The 25,419-nt window shown below is 38.0% G+C and overlaps 1 protein-coding gene and 1 non-coding gene across 2 annotated transcripts; one reads left to right on the top strand and one right to left on the bottom strand.

Moving 5' to 3' along the window:
* Positions 1-5,842: 5,842 nt before the first annotated feature.
* Positions 5,843-5,914, bottom strand: TRNAQ-CUG. The gene has a single exon. It is a non-coding gene; the product is annotated as a tRNA-Gln (tRNA).
* A 443-nt stretch (positions 5,915-6,357) lies between these two features.
* Positions 6,358-25,403, top strand: LOC109210417 (lysine-specific demethylase JMJ25-like). The gene is made up of 13 exons (XM_019373830.1): positions 6,358-9,041; positions 10,486-10,610; positions 10,792-10,891; positions 11,057-11,189; positions 11,282-11,345; positions 11,907-12,666; positions 13,718-14,047; positions 17,062-17,568; positions 17,655-17,727; positions 17,826-17,911; positions 21,296-21,415; positions 22,506-22,576; positions 24,959-25,403. The coding sequence occupies exons 1-13, from the start codon at positions 6,726-6,728 to the stop codon at positions 25,065-25,067; spliced, it is 4,794 nt and encodes a 1,597-aa protein (XP_019229375.1). The 5' UTR covers positions 6,358-6,725; the 3' UTR covers positions 25,068-25,403.
* The last annotated feature ends 16 nt before the right edge of the window (positions 25,404-25,419 follow it).

Consider the following 25,419-nt stretch of genomic DNA (forward strand, 5'->3'; position numbering starts at 1 on the left):
GGGGATAGAGAAACAGTAATAGAAGTCCCGGCAAGGGAAACAACAATAATAACTTTCACATCCCGGCAAGGGAACAACAATAATAACTTTCACATCCCGGCAAAGGAACAACAATAATAACTTTCACATCCCGGCAAGGGAATAATCACATTTCTTCTTCTTTCTTTCTTTTCATACTCAGTAATTACTTTATCATTCGAGCCAACGCTCCAAAGGGTTCACAAATCACAATTCCTTTCTCATACTCTTCACATTGTATAGAGTTCATCAATTACACGAGGAAGTGTCACAATAAAATATGAATAAACACAATATACGGACTCACGGTCATGCTAGACACCAGTGTATAGATACTCGTCACCATGCCTATACACCGTACTCACTCAATTAGCAATTAGCAAACAAGACTCAACTCCTATTCTCTCAAGCTAGGGTTAAACCAAACACTTACCTCAACTTCCACAGCTAAATCAATCCACAACGACCGCCTTCCCCGTCGAATTCGGCTCCAACTCAATCAAATCTATGCAATAACGACTTTACAACATTAATATAAGCTAAACAAATCAAACTCAATGCCTAAATATAGTTTTCTAAGCTTTCTTCCCAAAATTCCAAAAATCGACCCCGGGCCTGCTTGGTCAAAACCCGAGGTTCGAACCAATTTCACATTACCCATTCCCCCACGAGCCCGGATATACAATTTGTTTTCAAATTCGACCCCAAAACGAGGTCTAAATCAAAGAAGATTGAAAAGCCCTAACTCTACCTATTTTCCCCAATTTCAACCCTAGATTACATGATTTGAGCCTAAGAATTTGATAAATGGTGAAGGAAAATGAAGGAAACAAGTTAAATAATACTTACCCAAGAAGCTTTGGTGAATGAGAGCTCTAGAAATTGCCTATGGGCTGTGAAGAAGATGAGTTCGTGTGTTTTTGGGTGAAAAATTCCGTCACTGTTCTGTTTTTAGCTTTTAAAATCACTGGGCAAAAATGCCCTTCGCGTTCGCGGAAGCAAGGCCGCGTTCGCGAAGGGTTGACTCAACAGACCATCGCGTTCGCGATGAGCATGATGCGAACGCGAAGAGAAAGACTGGGAGGGTCCAGGAATTGTTATACGCGAACGCGTGAAGAGCCACGCGAACGCGATGAGGAAACTGGTGAAGTTACGCGTTCGCGAACTGTGGAATGCGAACGCGAAGAAGGAATTTATGGGGGTCCTGAATTGGCTTACGCGATCGCGAGAGTTGTGACGCGAACGCGAAGAAGGGGACCTGGGAAGCATCGCGAACGCGAGCTGAAGGCCGCGAACGCGAAGAAGGGAATGCCTGTGCAAAAATTGCAGAAAATCTGCTATCATCCTAAGTCCAAAACTACCCCGAACACCTCCGAAAACACTCCCGAGCCCTCGGGGCTCCTAACCAATCACACACACTAACTCAACAACATCCTACGAACTTAACCGTGCGGTCAAATCACCAAAATAACATCAAAAACGAGGAATCAAACCTCAAAATCATCACTTCTTCATCAAACTTCATAAATTTTCATTTTTAGATATTTAGGTCCGAAACACGTCAAATGACGTCCGATTTCAACCAAATTTCACAGAAAGTGCTTAAACCACATATAAGACCTGTACCGGGCGCCGGAACCAAAATACGGGCCCGATTCCAACACGTTCTAATCAATTTTCCTTTTCAAATTTCCATATTAATTTCAGAAAAATAATTTCACAGAAAAATTCATTTCTCGGGCTCTAGGACCTCGGAATTCAACTACTGGGCATATGCCCGAGTCTCATATTTTTCTACGGACCCCTTCCGGGACCGTCCAATCACCGGGTCTTGGGTCCGTTTACCCAAATGTTGACCACAGTCAACTTTTAATCATATTAATACCAAAATTCATCATTTTCACATAGAATTCATATTTAAGCTTTACCAGCTAACGCGCCCGGAACTGTGCAACGCAAATCGAGGCAACTGAAAATGAGGTTTTCAAGGCCTCGGAAGCATGGAGTGAATGAGAAAATAGGTGATGACCCTTTGGGTGCCCAACTCTCGCTGAACTGCTCTCCAGAAGCGCGAGGTAAACGGCGTACCCCGGTCCGGAAATGATAGATACCGGCACCCCATGAAGGTGAACAATCTATCTGATGTAGATCTCAGCTAACCTCTCGGATGAATAAGTGGTTGCAACAGGAACAAAATGCGCTGACTTAGGTCAGCCTATCAACAATGACCCAAATCGCATCAAACTTTCTTCCGGGTCNACGATTTGAAGAATATAAAAACTTCATCGTTTTTTCTGTAAAACAGTATTTAAAAACTTCAGTTATTTTTATTACGTACAGTTTATTAATTACAGTATTATTTACTATTTTGGTTTTGCCATTAATTGATCTCTTCTGTTGTTCACTGTAAGAAATGGCAAACGAGAATGGAATTCCTTCTGCGACTGTTGGTGCAAACGACGATAGCCTCGTCAAGCCGCACTGCTGTTCCTCCGGCCGAGAAACCGGGAAAGTCGTAATGTTTGGATACAATTGTTTAGTAAACAATGACATGCGAGATTTGACTAAATAATATTGTCAAATGGTTTCAAAAATTAATGAGTGTAAACAAATATATTTACGTTAAGAATACTTCAAATCATATAGTCATTATTTGATTATATATGATATGTTGATGAAATATTTAAAATGTGGGAGCTTTTAGCTTATGCATGACAAAAGTCAATGTTAGACGTAATGTCTAAATTATATAACTTTTGAACTCCATTGATATAGTAGTTGGTAAAATCATCAGTTGTTTAGTCTTAATAAAGACTAGTTGATGAAACTACTAATTCGGAAGTTGGTCACATGCCTTTCTCGAAAGGTCATTTTCTTTAATGAAAATTTATATTGTTTAGTTCTTTTATGAAATGATGTCACTTTGAAGGTTGTGACTTTTCATAGAAAGATACGTCTGTATAGACATGACCGTTCATGAACGAATATATTAATACGTTGGTCTATAATGAGGTGAACTAACCGATGAACATGACCAAAATTCATTGCAAGTTGGATTTGTTTCATGAATGGAGGTGCTATAATTTGCATATCATATAGACATATGAATGAATAACATACAAATGCTTGAAAATGGCAGAATGATTACGAAATGTATTATATATTAAAAGGTTGTGGCCACAACTGATGCCAATCATTCCAGCTGTTGTTATAATTACTACATTAAGTGTAGTCAATAATCTGATATGCAATCAAAAATCGAGACGTATTAGTCTACAACATAAGGAAGTTTGCATTGAACGTTCATGACAATGGAACGAGTTTTGAAGTATTTGAAATATACTCCAAATTATGCTTTGCACTACAATAAGTATCCCACGATAATAGAGGGGTATAGTGATGCAAATTAGATCACCGGTTCAACCGATTCTAAACAGTCGGTGGATGAGCAATGTCTTGGAAATCGTCCAAACAAATGTGCATTGACCGCTCTACAGTGGAGGCTGAGTTTATAGCCTTAGACAAGGCCGGTGAGGAAGCTGAATGGCTCCGGAATTTCTTGGAAAATATTCCATTTTGGCCCAAACCTTTGGCACCTATATGTATACATTGTGATAGTCAAGCGGCAATAGGTAGGGCAGGGAGCGTTATGTATAACGGAAAATCTCGTCATATTCGACGGAGACACAATACCGTTAGACAACTACTCTCTAGTGGTGTTATCACAATTGACTACGTAAAGTTAAGAGATAACGTGTCGGATCCACTTACAAAAGGCCTATCTAGAGAGGCGGTTGAAAGATCATCGAAGGGAATGGGGCTAAGGCCTAGGACAAGTAATCATGGCGGTAACTCTACCTAGCAGACTGGAGATCCCACGAGCTAAGTTCAAAGAGATCAAACAAAGTTATGAATGACGGTTCAACATTGTCAAATAACTCAACCCATTCTCGTGATGAAGAGAATGTTCAAAAACGAGGTAAAGCATTAATGCTTTTTTGATGAGTCAATAAAGCTTAAAGCTTTTTAATGATTTGCTAAGTCTGGCAGGATATGACCAGATAGTGTGTCTTTAGGATTACACGCTTAGGAATCACCTATGTTAGTGTGAAGTGTAAGCCGCTTCAAGGAGAATGAAAGTAAAGGCCCATTCTCTAAGTACTCATGAAACCAGGCGGTATTCATGGCTGAAACAAACACAACCGTGAGAACCATAGATGGTTAAGGATTGATTGTGTGACTTATGTTGTCTAGGTATACAACAAAGCTCGACGGTTCAAAGATATCAAATCTACCGATTGATCGAGTATATCCGATATAAGTTCACTACGGAAAGCTCAAAGGAAAACCTACTTATCCAGATGCAATTAATTCTTGCTTGTAAAACACACACACGTCCGTGCATTCCTTTGAGTTTATAGCCATTCCCCATTCATGTGGGGGATTATTGGGTTTGTTATTTAATAAATAATAACAAAAGAGGTGTGAATAGAAAACGGTGGGAAAAGAAAGGGAGGGATGACCCGCGACCCGGTCCGGTCTAGCCCGTTTTTCTTTCCCGGATTAATTTAAATTCGTTTTAGATTTCCCGCAAAAAATTTCCAACAGCCATAACTGTTCTGAAAGGTTGCAAACCTCTTCAGAGGGTCACACCTATTCCAACAGCCATGACTGTTTTGAAACGTTGCAAACCTCTTCAGAGGGTCACACCTGTTCCAACAGTCATGACTATTCTGAAAGGTTGCAAACCTCTTCAGAAACATCACCAAGTTGACTATAAATAGACATTCAAATCCCAGAATACTTACTTACGAAATTTTCTGAATCTTCTTCTTCTTCTTCCGCACAAAATATTCCAGTGTGTTTTACGACCATCGAGTGGTTCGCCGATCACCAGAGTTTTAGGTACCGATACACTGGTGAGTTAAATCGTTCTATCCTGGGAGGATATATTCCATAACCTCGGGTACTTGAGGGGAATAATTTCCTTAAGGACACACTGTGTATTCAGTGGGCTCGATTTGTTCCTATAACGTTTTTCCAGAATTTATTTTGAAGAAGTTTACTGTTTTCGGAATTTAATTTCTACTAACTTTCTGTTTCTGTTTTCAGAAAGATTATTATTTAATTTACAGCAATACAGATAAGTAACACAATCTTCAAGAACTATTATAAGAGGAGAATAGTCGATAAAGATACTAAATCAAAGTGATAACCTATTAAAAAGTCACATGTTAAATTTTGGACAATATTAATTGGCAACATAACAAAATTGGGTATAAATTAATTTTTGAATTCACTGTAACTATTTATTAATCTAAATTAAAAGATAAAATATTCGAGTCAAGAGTCGTTAGTTTTTGAATTTTAATAAAAAAAATATTCATTAGCAAATTAACCCATGTTGTTCATGGATAACAATAAGCTTTTTGTTTCATAAAATAAAACTCTATTTNATAAAAATAAAACTCTATTTTCTAGAATAATGAGAATAATTTTTTGAAAAATAGTTATTTTGTCTTCAACACATTCTTTTTCTAAACACGTATTTCTGGGAACAAAAAATATAAGAAAAGGATCTACATATGGGTTAAAAAAAATAATGGTGTAGATCTTTTACTATCAAGAACTTCTAATATTTATGTTTTTAGAATAGTTCAATATTACATTTTGAATAAAATATGGCATCGTAGAGTTTATCTATTGGTATACTGAAATAAATTAAGAAGGTAGTTTAATTTTGTTAAAGCAATATAATATAATTATTTGCGTCAAGTTAAGGAGACAGCCTTTTTCTTTAGAAGGCAAAAAACAAAAGAAGGGAAGGTTCCACCGAGATTTGAACTCGGGTTACTGGATTCAGAGTCCAATGTCCTGACCACTAGACCATGGAACCATGTTGCTTCTTAACTTGGACATAAATCTATTTATTATTAATATGAAATTCACTAGAGAAGAAATGCTTGGTAATTCACTACATATTGCAAGCGAGGACTATATAATACTTCCTCTTTCTAGTTTATATTTCCTTGTTGGTTTCTTTCAATACTAATTGCCACATTTTTATATCAAAAAATATTTAGTTTTAAATTTTTATATTATTATATTTTATTAGAAGTTTTTAAGGTTATATAAAATATTGTGATATATTTAAGGTTATAAGTTTGAAATATAATATAAAAATATTTAAGATTATAAGTTTTTTTTATTTTGACTGCGTCAACTACCATCACATTTTATGTGAAAAGGAAGAAGAATAAATATTTCGAATTAATTTGACAACTTTACATAGTTTCCAAGTAGAACACAGAAACGGGGACGAACAAATCAAAATCAACACAAGCAGGTTCCACAATTATAAGTCAAAACAAAATTGCTTCACACTCGAACTCTTTTCTCAGGAGCAACAAATCAATAAAACTCAGGTTTGATTCTTCTTTTACACTCCATATCAACGGCTGAGAGAGAGAGACACAGAAACCCGAAATAGAAGAGGAGAGGCTGTGTCCCTCTTTTGTTTTGTTACACTGTAAACTACTGGTCCCTTCATTCATTAGCCTTTAAACCCTGACAATATTTTTTGTAAGTTTTCCCTTTCTTTGGTTTGGTGAGTTGTGTTGGTGATTTATTAGGGTTATGCTGAAAACTGAAACTTAACCAAGAAAAACATGAAAACGGTGTCCTATGTGTAGGTTTGAGAGTTAAGAATGTTTACGCAAGAAGAGCAGATGCAGAGGAATTGGGATGGCCAGCAGCAAATTATGGTACCATTTGCAGAAAATGTAGTAGTTGCTAATGCTGCTGCTGGTGTTATAGGTTCTAAGAAAAGAGGAAGACCACCAAAGGGTTTAAAAGAAAAAGGAAGACCAAAGGGTTCTTCTAAAATTAAGAGGGAAAATGTTGACGAAAATGTGGGAATTACAGTTAGTGGCATGATGGATGTGAGTGGACAAGAGGTAGTTATGAATAAGAAGAAGAAACGAATAGGCAGACCAAAGGGTTCTAAGAATAAGAAGAGAAAGGTTGGAGAAAATGGGGAAGAATTGCCAATTGCAGTTGACTTAGTTAATGGCTGTGGGGACATTCTTATCAAGAAGAAGAATGTAGGGGGAAGGCCCAAGGGTTCTAAGAACAGAAATATAAATTTTGAACGAAACAAAGAAGGGATTGTCAAAAAGGCACATCAGGGAACGTCAAAGGGTTCAAATAATCAGAAGAAAAATGTTACCAGTGATGAAATGGAAATAATGTTACCAATAGGTGATACTTGTCTTGAAAAGAGTAATGCTGAGATTATTGTTGCAAACAAAATGTCTAAAACTGACATTGTTGCAGCTGGTGATTTTGGGATAAGTGTAAACCAAGTTGCTGGACACAATGAGATAGTCAAGAAGAAAGCTGGTCGGCCCAAGGGTTCTAAGAATAAGAAGAAAGATGGTCGGCCCAAGGGTTCCGAGAATAAGAAGAAAGTTGGTCGGCCCAAGGGTTCCAAGAACAAGAAGAAAGTCTTGATTGGTCTTCTGACTGTTGGCCATTGGAATGGAGGTGGAGGCAAAGAACATGTAGTCAAGCAAGGCCAGTGTAGGGGTTCAAAGACTAAGAAGGAAATCACATTAGGCTATTTGAGTAATGCTAATGCTACTACTGGAGATGAAGTAGATGTTATGCGCCAGGACGCGAGGAAGAAAAGAATCACTATGGCTGGTCAAAGTGGAGTAATTCTGAATGAGGAAGAAGGGATGATAGTCAAGAAGAAGGATGGGCGCGGCAGACCCAAGAAGGCTTCAAAGACCAAGGACAAACATATACTAGGCCGTTCAAGGGATATTAATACTAATAATGGATTTGGATACATGGATGCAGTCAGGAAGGAAGATAATGAAAAGAATTTCTTTTTAGCTGTGGGTAATGGAGACAGGATATTCAAGAAGAAGAGGCGTGGTCGGCCCAAGAGCTCAAAAAATAAGAAGAGAAGTACTGGTGGTAATTTCATTGATGCTAATCTTAATAATCGAGGACAAGATGTGGGTACTACGAGGATAGATGTGGTTGAAAAGGGAATTCTTTTAACTGAAGAAAATAGGGGAGACCTGAATGAAGTTGCTTTTGGTTCTGCAGTTAGAGTTGTCAGGAGGAAGGGTGTCCTTGGACGGCCAAAGGGTTCAAAGAATAAAAAGAAAACTATTACAAGCAACTCCAGCGTTGTTTATTCTGGTAATGGAGTTGGAGCAACGAATACCTGGAAGGAACACGAGGATAAAATGGCGAGCCTGGCAACTGACCGCATGGAGATTCTGAGTGAAGTTACTATAGCTAAGAAGGATAGCTGCAGCCTGCCCCATGGCTTACATAACGAGAATAAGATTGGTGAATCTGACAAAGCTAATACTGTTAACTTCATTCCTTGTGAAAATGGGGTTTCTGAGCGGAAGGGTAGGCGAGGGAGGCCAAAGGGCTTGAAAAACAAAAAGAAAGTAGTATTTGATGCTGTAGAAATTCAGGGAATGACAGGTGAAATTGCTGTTGATACTAATGGGGTAAATTTGAGCATCAAGCGAAAGAATAGACCTGGACGACCCAAAGGTTCAACAAATAAGAAATCAAAAAATAAGAGTGAAGAAAATAATAAAACTGCAGTAGCACTTATAATGCATGATAACAGAGGAGGTAGTCAAGCTGGGCAGAAAGTGAAATCTTGTGGCCTGCTTCCTGTTGCCACCAAAAATGGGGGAATATCAGGTGAACCTACTTTGTTGGATGCTGAGGGAGGCAGGGTCATTAAGAGGAGAGTTGGCAGAGGGAGACCAAAAGGTTCAAAGAACAAGAAAAAGTTAGGAGCTTTCGATATGGGATTGCCTTGTCAAGTTAGTTGTCAGAATGCTACTAGTAGGATGGTTAAGCGCAGAGGGAGGCCAAAGGGATTAAATGATAAGAAGAAAATTGCTATTGTCCCTGCATGCATGGGAGAGCAGGAACTTAGCACATATGCAGAAATAAATGGACTGACACCGCCAGGAGTATTGGTCAGGATCCCTTCTTGTCGAACATATATTGTCTTTTTGTTATGATTTGTATGGATATTTATATGTAAAAAATAGAAGCTAAAAAGTCAAATATAGATGTAAGTTAAGAGCTGCAAACTGAAGTTATAGTTCATCAAAATTTGTTGATTGTATCATTGCAATTAGAGGCCTAGGAAAGTTTTTGGGGTACCATAGCCAACTACAACAACAACAACAACAACTACCCAGTAAAATCCCACCAAGTGGGGTCTGGTGAGGGTAATGTGTACGCAGACCTTACCCCTACCCCGATAGGGCAGAGAGGCTGTTTCCGATAGACCCTCGGCTCAGAAAGATGGAAATAAGAAAAACAAGAAAAGACAATTCATTAGTAACTCCAGTAGAAATCGTAATAGTAACAGAAGCATAACAATCAAAAGATGGATGACATGCAATAACAGTAACCAGGCCCGGGGCTCAGATAAACAGCAAGTATAGTGTGTATTCAACATAAACTGCAAGCCATCTAAGGCCAACCCTAATCCAACCCCGCCTCACCCCCAGAAAAGGGTACCATAGCCAACTATATACAACAAACTGCCTCCTGCCATTTATGAAAGTGGCTCGTCTTCCATCCAATTTTTTGTCATGGTTAGATTCATTCGGGGCAAGAGATAGATCAGAGGAAACAATTTTCATTATTGATGGTCCATGCTTGTATAGTGAAGCTGACAATGGATACAGCTGACATATCAAAACAGAGACCAACTTCCTTAGGAAAGTGGGGCTAATCTTTTTTCCTTTTGCATACTCATTAGCCTTCTGATACTGATATCTAGCATATAATTCTCAATCCAACTTTTGTTAATGTTCAATTTCTCAAATAAGTGATATCTCACACTGTTCAAGGAGTTTAAAAAGTTGCTCTTGTCTTCCATCCAACTTTTTGTCATGGTTAGATTCATTCGGGGCAAGTGATAGATCAGAGGAAACAGTTCTCATTATTGATGGTCCATGCTTGCATAGTGAAGCCGACAATAGGTACAGCTGGACATATCTAAACAGAGACCAACCTCCTTAGGAAAGTGGGGCTAATCTTTTTTCCTTTTGCATACTCATTAGCCTTCTGATACTGATATCTAGCATATAATCCTCAATTCAACTTTTGTTAATGTTCGATTTCTCAAATAAGTGATATCTCACACTGTTCAAGGAGTTAAAAAAGTTGGAACTATTGTATAGGTCCATTTGGCACAGATGGTCGTTATAATAATTTGAACCTGAGTCTGAACAGGAAAGCTTCTTTTATACTTTTGAAGCATAAAATGAGTATGCTCCTGGAAAGGGGATTGGAGTGCCACTAAGTTATTTTCATTGATTTTAGTAGGCAAATTTGGAATAGTATCACAGGCATAGCATGTGGCTTATATTTGAAATTGTGTCCTAATGAGGTATTTATATGTAGGACACTATCAGTTGGAAGGATCAGCAGACTTTTAACTGTCATCAATGCAAACGTTATAAAGCTTCTGTTGTCTTCTGTTCAAGATGCAAAAGAAAACGCTATTGCAACGATTGTATTGCAAAGTGGTAATGAAATTAATCTCCTTTGTTCACTACCTAAAAGAGAAAGGATTCTAGATTTGTTGGTCTGAAAGTTGTTTTTTTCCCTCATTGGTGAATGGTAGAGGCTTTTTGTTGTTATAACAGTTTAAACTATGTGAATTCTGATTGAGTTTCCTATTTTCTAAAATGTCATGATAATCAACAGGTATCCAGAGAGAACAAAAGATGAAGTAGAGCATGCATGCCCTTTCTGTTGCAGGAATTGCAATTGCGGAGCTTGTCTCCAAACAGATGTCTTTTTAAAGGTCTGTGCACAAGTTATTTTTATTTCTTGTATGATCGTGTATTTATAGTGCAGGTGCTGATATTATGAAATAACTTAGCTGTAATTTCTATTGATAAATCAAATGATTATCCTTCATGCAACACGCCAATTTGGTGTGAAAATAACTTGGTTGTTAGGATTACAGGACTGCTGCAAACAAACTGATGAAAAGACAAGACTGGAGGGTTCACTTTATTTGCTTTTCAACATTCTGCCCCTTCTCAGGCATATTCAAAGGGAGCAAAGATCTGAGCTAGATGTTGAAGCAAACATCCGTGGTACTATTTAGTTCTCTCGAATAATTTCAAGTTTGCTTGTGGTTGATGACACAGAATGTTCAATGATGTTTTTGGTCCTCCGTTGTTTTCAGGTGTTCAGCTGACAGAAGAAGACGTTACCAAATCACTCATTGATGATGATGATCGAGTATATTGGTATGGTCCCCCACCATAATAGATTTCTTGAAGCTCTGTCTATGCTCAGAAACCAAGTGTAATTTATATATGGTGTAAATAAATCTATTGGGATAATTTCTTATGTTTAGCAGAGGATGCAAGTTGTTTCTTCATGGGAATGAACAGTGTGATTTGATTGTTCAAATATTTTTCTGTTAAAATAACACTTTGTTTCTGATCTTTTCTCTAAACCAGCAGCCTTTGCTTACATGATCCGTTTCTTGAAGCTGCCTTGTTCATGCCTCGTGATCATTTTACCTCCTACTTTGATACCAAGGGTTTCTCTGTCCTTTTGATTAAGAACAGTAATTGTCTGCGGTTAATTATATAAAGAGAAGTAGTTTGTCTGCGGTTGCTTAAAGTTTCAGCAATATGCTTTTATTAGTTTGGGATGTATTTTTTGTTAACCATGTTCTTTGTCTTTGTTTATTTATTCTGGAAGAAAGGATGTAAGCTTACACAGAAAATGTTTACTATTTCCAGAGCTCAGTTTTGTCATGACACAATAGCTGTAATGATGCATGGTTCCTTATTTGGCAGTGATAATTGCAACACATCCATTGTCAATTTCCATAGAAGCTGCCCTAATCCCGATTGCTCTTTTGAAATCTGTATCAATTGTTGTCGGGAACTCAGAGATGGTGCCCCACGTGGAGCTACTGAAGCCAGCTCATATCTCAGCAAGTCTGTGGAAGCTAGTCATACTGCAGCTTTGAAGGGAAACGTTCCTTCAGATGATTGGAGAAGTCCAGAGGCCCTCCTTGCTAATGGTTGTCCAAATCACATGCTCTCCGATGTTGCTGAATGGAGAGCCAAATCTGATGGCAGTATACCTTGTCCTCCTAAAGAGCGTGGTGGTTGTGGCTCTTCATTAATGGCTCTAAGGCGTATCTTTGAAGCAAATTGGGTTGACCAACTAATTCAAAGTGCTGAGGCCCTAACATGCAATTACCACCTTCCAGATATGGATTTATCACATGGGTGTTCAATTTGTCTTGCTACCACTTCTGTCCAAAACGGTGATAACCACTGTCAAGTAAGACAAGCATCTTTTAGGAATAACAGCCACGATAATTCTCTGTACTGTCCTAATGCTGTTCATATTGGTGGTAATGACTTTGACCATTTTCAAATGCATTGGAGGGCTGGTGAACCTGTAATAGTTAGAAATGCACAAGCTAAGGCCTCTGGTCTTAGCTGGGAGCCAATGGTAATGTGGAGGGCCTTCAGAAACGCAAGGAAAAAGCTGAACGAGGAGACTTTCTCTGTCAAGTCCATTGATTGCTTGGATTGGTGTCAGGTATGCATTTGATTTGTGTAAATTACCCTTTAGGGAAAAAGGAGACAGAGTCTCATCATTTGAGTTCCAAGTTGTCTCATGCATCCTCAATTTTCGTCCTAAAGTCTACTGTATATAAGTAGCTAATTGCCTTTCTGTAATTTTATTGCCGTCAAATTTCATTGCACTGTGTATCATGGCTTCTTTTTAATATTAACTCCACAGACTGAATGCCATTGAACCTTTTTTCCATCAAAAATGAATTTTAATCTGGGAGATTATTTTTTGCATGATTTTTCCTCAGCATCTCCTAGTTGATCTCTTGTGTTTTTACTGTAGCTGACAAAACTACAGTTTTCTATTACATGATTAGAGTTGGAAAATTATCCAAACAAAAACGAAGTCTAGAATTGACAATTAAGGGTGTGTTTGGTATCTTGAAAATAGTTTTCTGGAAAATGAGTAGTTTTATCACTTATTTTTTCATGTTTGGTTGGTGAGTGGAAAACTCTTTCCGGAAAATATTTTTTAGTGTTTGGTTAGCGAGTAAAAAATATTTTTTGAAAAATATATAATTTAGGCAAACACTATTAAGTGGAGGTGGAGAGGGGGGGGGGGGGTTGGGGGTATGGTGAGTGGGGCAGGTGGGTGCTGGGCGAGAGGGGTGGTGGGTGGTGGCTAGGTTTGATGGGGTAGGGAATGGGGTGGAGAAGGATGAAAAAGAAGTTTGGAAAATGTTATCCCTCCTTTTGGTAGGGAAAACATTTTCCTCCAATTGGAGGAAAATGAGTTCATGGGAAAAATGTTTTCCAAAATATTTAAGCCAACCACAACAGCAACAAACCCATGTTTAAGCCAACCAAACATGGAAGATTGGAAAACATTTTCCAGAAAATGTTTTCCTTCGTACCAAACACGCCCTACATTTCGTGGTAGATTGTTGCTAACCTGCTATATTGGTTTGTCTTTGTTATTTTCACCTTACAACGATCATGATGTGCTGGTTAACTGAAAATGAATCTACGGTTGTTATTACTATCATTATTATTGTCATTATTATTATATGATGCAGGTTGAGATAAATATTCATCAGTTCTTCAAGGGCTACTTAGAGGGTCGTTGGCATCGCAGTGGGTGGCCAGAAATATTAAAACTGAAGGATTGGCCTCCGACAAATTCTTTTGAAGAATGTTTGCCGAGGCATGGAGCTGACTTTTTTGCTATGCTTCCCTTTAGCGAATACACTCATCCTAGACGCGGTCTTCTAAATTTGGCCACTAAGCTTCCCGATACTGCCTTGAAGCCAGACTTGGGGCCTAAAACTTATATTGCTTATGGATATCCAGAAGAGCTTCGGAGAGGTGATTCTGTCACAAAATTGCACTGTGATATCTCTGATGCGGTATGCTCATTCCAATAACTGTTCGATTATTCTATTCCAGGTTCCTGTTTGAGATTTTATTTTGCTTTTATGGGGCATGCATCCCTTTCCCAAATTCTGTGCTGACATTCTAGTGCAAACTTTCGTTTGAAACCAGAAGTTGTCTGTGTTTGATTAGGCAAAGTGTATGGTCGGAGTTGTACTTTTTATGTGTACCTTATTCTGTCTTAAATGATGTTGATATATCATATAAAATCTAGAAGTTGCTAAAGTAGTGACCATGAAAAACAATGTGAAATACTGTACTTAAATTAACAGTAGTTGCCTATATGGAAACAAATCTTTTCCTTCAAACAATATACAAAAAAACTCCCGATCTTTATGAAAGAAAAAAAAATTCGATCTTTGGAATGAGAAGATCTAAAATCTAGATTAATTTTTTTTGGAAAGTAATATGTGTGCTGGTTAGGGCAGGGTTTTTTTTTTTTTGATAACCGTGGTGTCCGGGCCAACTTGCGTATACCTCTACTAATTCCACGGGTTGCCTGTTACCTCCCACCAATACAGGTATCGGGTAACTCTGTCCACCAAAGCTTGGACAGATGGGAAGAAATCATCTAATCTTTTTGTCTCCGCTGGGATTTGAACCTGAGACCTCATGGTTCTCAACCAACTTCATTGACCACTAGGCCACACCCTTGGGTGTGTTGGGGTAGAATTTTTTTAGAAAGAAAATTTTGAGAAGGAGTTGGTTTGGGCAGAATTGCAAGGAAAGAATTGAGGAAGCTGTGAAAACTATCCCTGCCTGTAATACTGTATTTACTGGGTAGCATGGATAGAAAGGAACCACAGGTGCTTTGAAGGGAGAGCTTCGACTGTACATATGCTAAACTTTAGATGCCTATTCTTCTTTCGCTCTCCGGTGTAGGATACAGAAAGCATGGAGAAGAGGATATGATATATTTTATTATCCCTTTACCAGCTTGTATCTTTTTGTACATGGAACCTCAACATTTATACAGATCTGCACTTAGACGTGATCTAACTTTCGGTAATAAAACATCTTACTTACATTTAGCCAAAAAAGGGAAAAAGGAAACAAGAAAATTTGCACTGACTTATAAATTTTTGTGACATTCTTGAAATCCCTGTTACGACATTGGTTTGAGGGCAAGCCCTAATAATGCCTTTCATGGCATTGGTAGTTGCTAGTGTTGATTGGTTGAAGTGAACATGATTTAATTGAAAAATGATAACTTGCTGTATTTTCCTATGTAGTCCAATTGACTGGCATTTGAGGCCCTCATCGCTAAAGGTGCTTCACCACTGTAGAGACCAAGTATAATGCTTCATGGGGTTTAAACAAAAAAGAACGGAGAGAAAAAGAGATTTTCGAAATGAATGATTTCATTTTCCCCTCTAATTCTATTGGGATTTAAATTGTTCTACAAATAGTCTTGGAAAAGGAAAGGATGTAATTACAAGCTATAAATCTTAATTACAAAATTATAGGGTTTCTAGATCTTTTCATGCTTACAAGGTGTGAGTTCTTGCCATATTACAAATTCTTAACACTTTCTCGAGTTGGAGCTTACATACGGTATGCTCCTATTTGTTTTTTTCTGATCTTTTTATTTTTATTTTTAACAAAGTATGTATTTACTACTTTTGCATGTAATATGAATTACAAAAGCTGATAATGCTAGTACTTTTGGTCGGCTCCATTTATTGAAGCTTCATAGAGATAGAAGTCTGTAATTGTCTTTCATAATAGGAAGGTCTGGAGGTCAAGCATTAGGGTTGTAGGTTAGGGGGTAGTAGAACTTTTCTTACTTCTTTCCGGGGGTGAGGCGGGGTTGGATTAAGGTTGGCCTTAGATGGCTTGCAGTTTATGTTGAATACACACTATACTTGCTGTTTATCTGAGCCCCGGGCCTGGTTACTGTTATTGCATGTCATCCATCTTTTGATTGTTATGCTTCTGTTACTATTACGATTTCTACTGGAGTTACTAATGAATTGTCTTTTCTTGTTTTTCTTATTTCCATCTTTCTGAGCCGAGAGTCTATCGGAAACAGCCTCTCTGCCCTATTGGGGTAGGGGTAAGGTCTGCGTACACATTACCCTCCCCAGACCCCACTTGGTGGGATTTTACTGGGTAGTTGTTGTTGTTGTTGTTAATAGGGTTCAAGAAGTGATGGAAATTTAGGGTAGAGTGACAATAGGCATCAGGTATGATGTTGAATACTACGTTAACTTTACCAATCAAAAGAAAAAAAAAGAAAAAAGAAAAAACTAAGTTTAACTTTTAGATGGGCAATGAAGTTAGACCAACATGTTTGGAGGAAAATTCCAGTATCTTGAGCCCTTTAAACTGTAGTTTCTCTTTTTGCCCCCTTTCCTTATTTCTCTTCTCAGTTAATTGATTATGTTTGCAGAAAATTATTGTCTTCAACTCCTAGGCTTTGAGAGATGTCATAGAATTTTATTCCATTTTTGGGTGGTATTGTGACCTTCTCACGACCGTGGCAGATGTGTTCCTCTAAATAGCAAAAAGCGTAAAACTCTACAGAAGGGTGTCCAGTTTGCAGGCGTTAGTGCATTTAGATACAAGCAACAACTGGATATTTGAATATCAGTTTTGCCTTTTTCTCCTTTCTTTTCCCGAAGTGGAAAGAGCAGTCTTTTTTCACTTCTCTTCGGTGTGTAGAAATTCAAACTTCACTGGTCTGCCATCAGAATCTCGGAATGGAAAAATGCTCCACCTTTTCTTTTTCTGCTTCCAAAAAATGAACTTTCTTTGTATAGAGAAATACCCAATCCATAATGTTGATATTATTTGTACAGTCATTTAGGTCAGGTTCGTCGGTCCCCGTATCAATAAAAATTGTGAATTAGCTTGTCTATTTTATTGGCATATTGGTGCACATTTTAACTTGTATATCTGCTCATCATAACACATTGCAATTTTCCTCCCATTGCTACTTTATATAATCAACCTAATATTCATTTCAAGTTTTATGTTTGTTCTTCAGGTCAACATATTGACTCATACAACCGAAGTAAATGTCGCTCATGGGCAACGTGAAATCATTGAGAAACTAAGGAAGCAACATGAGGTTGAAGATTCAAAGGAACTTTGTTCAGGCATAGCAGAGGCACTAGACTCTCAACGAAGATTTGACAAAACTGAAACAACTGATTTTAAATCACAGGGAAGCATCGACGATAACAAAAGTTGCTTGTTAGAAACTATGGACAAGGGGAAAGATTTTGATAAAGAAAAAGACATAATTTCCAATATGAAGTACACTGATATTTCTGGCAGAACTTCTCTATCCGATGAGATAAACCCAAGTACCAATACCTTTGCACTAGTAGAAGCAAGTATGGCTCTCGAAATCAAGCAAGATTGTGCAGAAGTTGAATGTGGCGGTGCGGTATGGGATATCTTTCGCAGACAAGATGTGCCCAAGTTAACAGAATACTTGCAGAAGCATTGGAGAGAATTTCGCCATATTAACAATGCTCCAGTGACTTCAGTAAGTATTCTTGCACTTTAAGTTTCAAGTTTGATGATATCACAAAGTGCTGAATCTTTGAATTCGCTCCTTGCTTTCACTCTTAGGTTATTCACCCTATCCATGACCAGACATTCTATTTGAATGAGAAGCACAAAAAACAGCTGAAGGAGGAGTTCAGTAAGAATCCTCTTTTCCTTAATTGATACTGAAAAATAGTAGGTAATGACTTTTGAAGGGTATTTAATCCCACCCCGTCTCCCTCTTGTGCTGCACAGATGTTGAGCCATGGACGTTTGAGCAGTACCTTGGTGAAGCTGTTTTTATTCCTGCAGGATGCCCACATCAAGTGAGAAATAGACAGGTGAAATTCCCGGCGTAACTATGAAGCATCAGACTTTTTATATTTCATCAGTAGCATGGTTGTTGTACCTAATTTCCTGTGTGTTTGCTATGTTATCCAATGGATTCATCTGGTTAATTCTCCTTGCTTTTAGTACAGCGTACTGCTAGTTGTTTCTATAAATGAAAGGCTAAATACCTAGATACCCCCTCAAACTTAGCACGATTTTTCAGTTAAGACACCTTAATGTTTCTTGGGACCATTTAGACACCTCTACTTGGTAGAGATGTGTCTCATGCATACCTCTGTCGGTAAGACCATGCACGTGAAACGCGATTGCTGCTGATGTGTCAACTGAATAAATCAATGAATGACACCTGTATGTGGAATAAAGAAAATGGACACATATATTTATCAAAAAAATATTACACCCTCCCTCTTTTTTCTTCTTCTTCTACCTCCTTACTTTCTTTTTTGTTCGTCCAAATCCAGCCCCCCCACCCCCCCTCCCTCTCCCAGGCACGCTCGAACGTCTTCGTGTTCAACTCCCTCTGTGTTCTTTTGTGTCCGTCAAACACCCAGAATTCCCCCCCCCCCCTTTCCCGGGCACGCTTGAACGTCTTCATGTTCAACCCCCTCTATCTTCTGTGTCCGCCAAACACCAGATTCCCCGCCCCCCCAAAAAAAATCTTTTTTCCATATTGCTATTTAGAATCTGTGAAAAATTTAAACTTATATTACATAATCCTCGTTTCTCTTTTTCCCCACAACCCATTTTGCTTTCTATTTTTAATTATTGAAGGTGGCCATGAAATAGAAGGGATGAAGAAGGAATTGATCAATTTTAAAATAGGTTAAATTTTTTTTGATGATTTGACAAAGACTTGATTGTAGGTGGTGACTGACTTTTCTAGGTGTGTGGTGGTGGTGCTAGGTGGTGATTGACTTTGTTGGTGTTTTGTTTTAACGGAAAATGGAGATGAGTTCTTTTCAGTAAATCAAAATGGAGTACTTGTGGAGGAAAAATGAAAAAGAACAAAGAAGAAAAGTGAGAGTTGTTGCTGGGTTTCTTTGTCATAGATATTGATGGAGGAAAATAACGTGGAATAAAGCCCATGGTGAAGGAAAGTGAAAAAAAGGATGATTAAAATGGGTCTGGTGTTGTATGATAATGGTGGTAGTTATGCTGGATAAGCTAGCAGCTTTGGTGTGTCAAAATGAAGATTGGAGATGCATTAAGGTTTCTTTCTTACATGGTTGAAAGTGATCAAAGAAGATGAACGAAAAGGATGAGTTCTTTTCTGTAAATCAAAATGGAGTACTTGTGGAGGAAAAATGAAAAAGAACAAAGAAGAAAAGTGAGAGTTGTTGCTGGGTTTCTTTGTCATAGATATTGATGGAGGAAAATAACGTGGAATAAAGCCCATGGTGAAGGAAAAGGAAAAAAAGAAGATAAAAACATAATTTAACTCAACTTCACGCACTCAAATTTGAGTGAAGAACACGCTATTTGCCATGTCAATGTGAGAGGTGCACAAGACGCATTTGCCTAGTTGAGGTGCTCAACTGGTCATTAGTAAAATTGACGTGTCTAACTGACACATAGTGGCAAGTTTAAGGGGCTGTCTAGGTATTTAGCCTAAGTGAAATGACTGAACGACAAATCCCTTCATGGCATCTCTGATCGCCTCTAATTTTCCCACAAAAGGCGGTGCATGCCAGCACTTAGTGGAACTATCTATTCAAACTGAGCAGAGCTAAACCCAGAGATACCTCAGTCGAATTTCACAGTGTTGTATGAGACGCTCAAGTGTGATCTTCGGCATGAGTCTACTGTGGATTTTTCATCAAAGTGCGCTTTTTGCTCGAGCTTGATTGCAGTTTATGGTTTAATAAAAGCACATTGCAATCTTGAATATTCTTAATTATTATGAATTGCAACAAGATATTATAGACAAGTTAAATGTCCAGAAGTGAAATTTAAATCAAAGGATGAAAGGCTTATTGTGGAAGTTTGTCTGGCCTCATCTTAATGATGGATATGGAGGAGGTTTTTTTCCTGTCCAGTAAGCTGTTTGGACTTTGGCCAAGCTTCCAAAATCTGCTTATTTAAAAAGTGTAGCAGTTTGTGTGTGGCTAAACAATTTGAAAAGTACTTTTGTTAGAGCACCAATTTGTGCTTGGCCAAGGTTCCAAAAGTGCTTGAGGCAAAGCTACTTTTTTCAACTTCTGAAATCTGCTACTACTCAAAAGCACACATTCCCCCCCCCCCCCCCCCCCCTAAAATCTTGGCCAAAAAAACCTCAACTCTCTAAAATAAGCACTTTTGGCATTCCAGAAGCTTGGCCGAATAGGCTGTAAGTCATGTTGAGGTTGTCTGATGCAGCCTCCCTAACTGCAAACACCCAAGCTGGGAAGACCATTGAGCTGTGTGTTCAATGAGGTTGTGTGGTGGCTTATGTGGAGAAGCATGAATGTCGTAACGGGCTAATGAGCAGGTACCCTTTTGCAATTTGTCTGATGCCTGGTGAATACTTTGTTTATGTGGTCTATGAGAGCAGAAGAAATAAGCTGGATTGGTGGTGCAGTAGACTGATAAATGTGGAAGACCAGGCAGAGTAAGAGAGAATGCTGCATCTTTCCTAGGTCCAATAGTGATCACAGTTTAAATTGACAAGGAGAATATTAAAGTATTAGAGCCTTCAGTATATTGACCCACTGAGCATCATTGTGTTCAGACAGATTGTTAAAAGTTTATGATTCGAAGCATACCTTTCATGGGCGCCAAAACGTGAAATTTTGGTACTGGAGCTAATATCACAATATCTATCAATTTTATGCAAAAGGGAACATGTTTCAGAATATCAAATCCTGTTATAGTTTGACAATGCACAATGATTTTTTTTGTTTTGTTTTCGACAATGGACGATGATGTTGAGACGGTATTTTTTTTTGAAAATGGTAACATGATATTACAACTAGTACATTATTGCTATAATAATAGGGTTTTGAGTTTGATTCATTACTTTGAGGCAAATGTCTGTTATTCTTTGTCTGAGGTTGATAATCTAAGGAGCCTTGTAATTGAAGCAAACCCAAGCTCTCTCCTTCTGGAATTTGATATAGGCTGAATCTGACTTTGGCTAGAACAGTTTTTCAGGAGTGCCTTTGTACTGTAGCTCTTCGTAGGTCATTGCAGTTTCTTTCTTTCTCCAACAGGTTCAGGAATTAATACTATTTGAAGTCACTTATACAAATATTAGTGCTATATGAGATAATATCTGCAATATTTCATTTTCCTGATACTTTTGTTGGTAAATTATTAATATTGCTGCTTCCATCTGTGTTCACATGCTAATGTACTGATCTTGGTATTGATTCTGTCGTTGATCTACTGCTATACAGTCATGTATCAAGGTTGCTGTTGACTTTGTATCCCCTGAAAATGTTCAAGAATGTATTCGCTTGACGGAGGAGTTTCGCTTGCTCCCCAAAACCCACCGATCTAAGCAAGATATATTGGAGGTATATTCATTATTGGCATATTACGGGTGGTCTGACTTCAACGGTTTCTTTCTACCACTATGCATTAATAAATCACAGGAAGATACCTCTGTCTGCTAATGAAGATTATGACCGAGTATTAGTAGAATCAGAACCCAATTCAAATACCAGTGATGCTATGGGGATATTATCCCGAAGCTTTTCCGAAACGTATACCTTCCATTTTTACACTCTATCCTTTTCTTTTCCTTTAAAAATGGATTTGCAGAAGAGTTGTAAATATAGGAAGTATTTTCCCTGTATACGCTGACTTGTAATTCATGTGACTTTAAGAAGTGGACTTTATTTGAAAATTTCAGTAGATGTCTTTAATACGTGTCCCATTATACGTTCCATATTATAGCTTCTTCAAATTATTGGACAGTAAATTCCTTTGCTGAAGAAAATAGGGGACATTTGCTAGCAATTGTAAGAAGGATTATTAATCTCTTCAATTAATTAAGTGCAGGTGGTATACTGATCATCAGGGGAAGCTGTCTGATATTGAGAATCTTTTGCTAGCTAGGACTTGCTTTTCATGGCCAAATGACGGACACTTAATATCATGTGTGTGTGTGTGTGTGTGTGCATATATATAGTCTAAAGCTTAAGCATTGCAGTTACAGCTGGTGCCATGTTTTCGAGTTTTATTTCGTTTTTCTCCCTTTTTTGGTTGGTACAATCTTCATCAGCTGGACCTTTAGGTGTTCTGTGACTGTAAGTTTGACCTGGGTTGAGAATCAAATTTGACATTTTGCACTTGGATGATTCAAACTCAAGAGATGTCCATCCCTTATTCTTTTCCCTGTATTTATGGCGGCAACACATGGGCATTAATGATTGTGACATTTCTGTTAGTTCTTTCTGGTTTTCTAGATTTACATTTGGCACTTAGTAGCTCAGAGTCAGTGATAGGTATCTCTTACTGCATACTATGTTGCTGCTCCCTGGCATGAAACTCGAAAATATAACGAAAATTACTTTTTGATCACTAACATAAGCTTGAAAAATGTGATGAATCATGCTCTGTAGATGTCCTAATATTGTTAATGATTGTTTGATATCTTTATAGGTGAAGAAGTTGGGGCTTTATGCTGCCAGTGTTGCTATTAATGAAGCCACAAATCTGATGTCGAAATTTAAGTAAGCTTTTTGTTATTTGGTCATGTTATTCATTGTTTTTGCATGTTTCTTGTGAAATGAAAAATACCAGTGTGATCGATTACTGAATTATGACAAAATTCTGGACTTAACTAGGTTTTATATTTACAAGCCTTTCATGAAAGAAAGATGTCATCTTTTACCTAAAAAAGAAGTCAAAATAGCACGGTATAGCCAGTTTTCGGACTGGTCATTCAAAAGTAGCCAGCGTTTACCAAGTCAATGAAAAATAGCCACTATTTTGCTGCAACAGAGACCGGTCCAGCATAATATACTGGAGTTCGGTGCACCTGTGTATGAACTCTAGCATATTATGCTGCACCGGTATACCTTGCTGGCTCCAGTATAATATACTGGAGACTGGAGCACCGGTGCTCCAAACTCCAGTATATTATGTTGTACCGGTATACTTGCTGGAACTCCAGTATATTATGCTGGAGTTCTAGTGTACTTATGCTGGAACTCCATCATATTATGCTGGAGTTCCAGCATACTTATCCTGGAACTCCAGTATAATATGCTGGAGTTCAAGTATACTCGTATTTTTCCGGATTTTGAACAGTGTTTTCGCTCAGATTTATCTTTACATGAAAAGTGGCTAAATTTCGATTACTTTTGAAACTGGGCTATTTTTGAACGACCAGTTGTAAATCTGGCTATTTTTGAATTTAAATAGCACGGTATAACTAGTTTTCGGACTGGTCATTCAAAAATAGCCAGCGTTTACCAAGTCAATGAAAAATAGCCACTATTTTCTACAACAGAGACCGGTCCAACATAATATACTGGAGTTCGGTGCACCTGTGTATGAACTCCAGCATATTATGCTGCACCGGTATACTTTGCTGGCTCCAGTATAATATACTGGAGACTGGAGCACCGGTGCTTCAAACTCCAGTATATTATGCTGGACCGGTATACTTGCTGGAACTCCAGTATATTATGCTGGAGTTCTAGTGTACTTATGCTGGAACTCCATCATATTATGCTGGAGTTCCAGCATACTTATCCTGGAACTCCAGTATAATATGCTGGAGTTCAAGTATACTTATGCTGGAACTCCAGCATAATATACTGGCGTATTTTTCCGGGTTTTGAACAGTGTTTTCGCTCAGATTTATCTTTACATGAAAAGTGGCTAAATTTCGATTACTTTTGAAACTGGGCTATTTTTTAACGACCAGTTGTAAATCTGGCTATTTTTGAAAAGATGTCATCCAGATTAATCTTTCAAAGATTTCCTCAAGATGGTGGATAATAAATGCAAACTTGATTTTCTTGTGATTGTTATGAGTATAAGCAATACTACCTGTAGTGGTTGTAGCATAGAAACAAGTCAACAACAACCTTCAGATTCCAGGGTCGAATTTCAGCTACAAAACTAGGTGTGAAGCTCATCTGCTCCAGCCTTAGTAAGCTGCATCACACTTGGCAATATGTACTTGTCGGCTAGACAAGCTGCCAGGTCTATTGGCTGAGGTGCATGCAAGCTGGTCCCCTACCACCAAATCTTGTAAAAGGTCAACAATATAAACTGGTAATTGTTTCTTAAATGTCAGCTGGAATCACACTACCAAAAGACAAGATGTAAGTCTATTCTGACGACTTGGACAAACCTATTTGCTGAAAATGATGCATATTCAAAGAAGAAATGAACTAAATTATCACTTTGAAAAGTAGTTCAGTGCCAATAAAAGTTCAAAAAAATTTACCCAGATTTCTTCCCAAAATTTCTGCTCCCTCTTTGTGGTACTTTCATCCTAGTTTCAGTCTAATGCTTACATTCCTCAACTGGTTTTGGCCAACTGTTGTTAGGGATTTAATCAGTCTAAGTCTAACTACTTCGACAGCTCAGCTAGTTTAGGTGAAATTAGATGTTCACACTATAAGCCACGAGCATCTCCTGAATGATAATTGATAATGATGAACTTCCAATTGGAGCTCTAAGCGGACACCTTTAATGATAGTGATCCAAGGGTTCGTGGAACTACAATGTCTAGGGCGATAGGAATGTCAAGAGACAAGGTTTAAGTTCACAAAAAGGATGAATATAATCAAAGCGTCGGCCAAATGTTGGCCTTGGGTTGACCTGATCATTGTGTTATTGATACTGAAATATGATGTTCTCTTGCATTTTGCCCAAACATCAGTAAAATGATATTTGTTTTTCTTCAACATAGTGGCCAACCCTAAGAACTATTGCCTTTTTCACAGCTGGTATGTGTCTTTAGCTGATGTTCACATTTGAAGACATCCCCTGCCCCGGCATTTCTTGTGGTTAATGAGTTGATCTGAGGCATATTAAAATTTGACTCTTTAATATTCACACTCCTGAAATGAGCAACTTTGTGTTTCATCTGGCAGTACTCAATCTTGTGATGAATTGCAACAGCAAGAACAAGCTGCTGAAACTGGGAGCTCCATTGCAGAAGGCCTAGGTGGGAGTCCATCAGCTATAGTAACCAAGAGTTGAGGCTTATCTTATTTTAATATGATGGTTTGCAAGTTGTATAGTATATTGTATTTGATTCCCATCATTTGGTTGCATTACAAGGCATGTCTATTTTTATATAGTACTTGTTTTTCGTCTTTGTAGAAATAATGCCAGGCGTTTCTTTGAAATGTCTTCATGGCTCATTGAAGCTTGTAACGAATTCACTTTCACAGGAAATGCAGAGTAGGAAGAGTCACATTGATGTTTAATCCAAGTGGAAATATTACAATTCTACTGTATTGACTGCATCCCGTCTCCTCCCATTTGCTCCAGCTATGAAAGAAAAGAATAGATGCAACATTTTTTTCTGTTCTACCGCTCTTTGTTTACT

The sequence above is a fragment of the Nicotiana attenuata genome, unplaced genomic scaffold (assembly GCF_001879085.1).
Source record: "Nicotiana attenuata strain UT unplaced genomic scaffold, NIATTr2, whole genome shotgun sequence".
Taxonomy (NCBI): domain Eukaryota; kingdom Viridiplantae; phylum Streptophyta; class Magnoliopsida; order Solanales; family Solanaceae; genus Nicotiana; species Nicotiana attenuata.

Bases quoted from the DNA above. Each gene is read 5' to 3' on its own strand.
- LOC109210417 (XM_019373830.1), top strand. From the start codon at position 6,726: ATGTTTACGCAAGAAGAGCAGATGCAGAGGAATTGGGATGGCCAGCAG. The intron at 11,346-11,906 runs GTATGGTCCCCC...CTTATTTGGCAG, and splicing joins GATGATGATCGAGTATATTG to TGATAATTGCAACACATCCA. The intron at 17,728-17,825 runs GTAAGAATCCTC...TGTGCTGCACAG, and splicing joins ACAGCTGAAGGAGGAGTTCA to ATGTTGAGCCATGGACGTTT.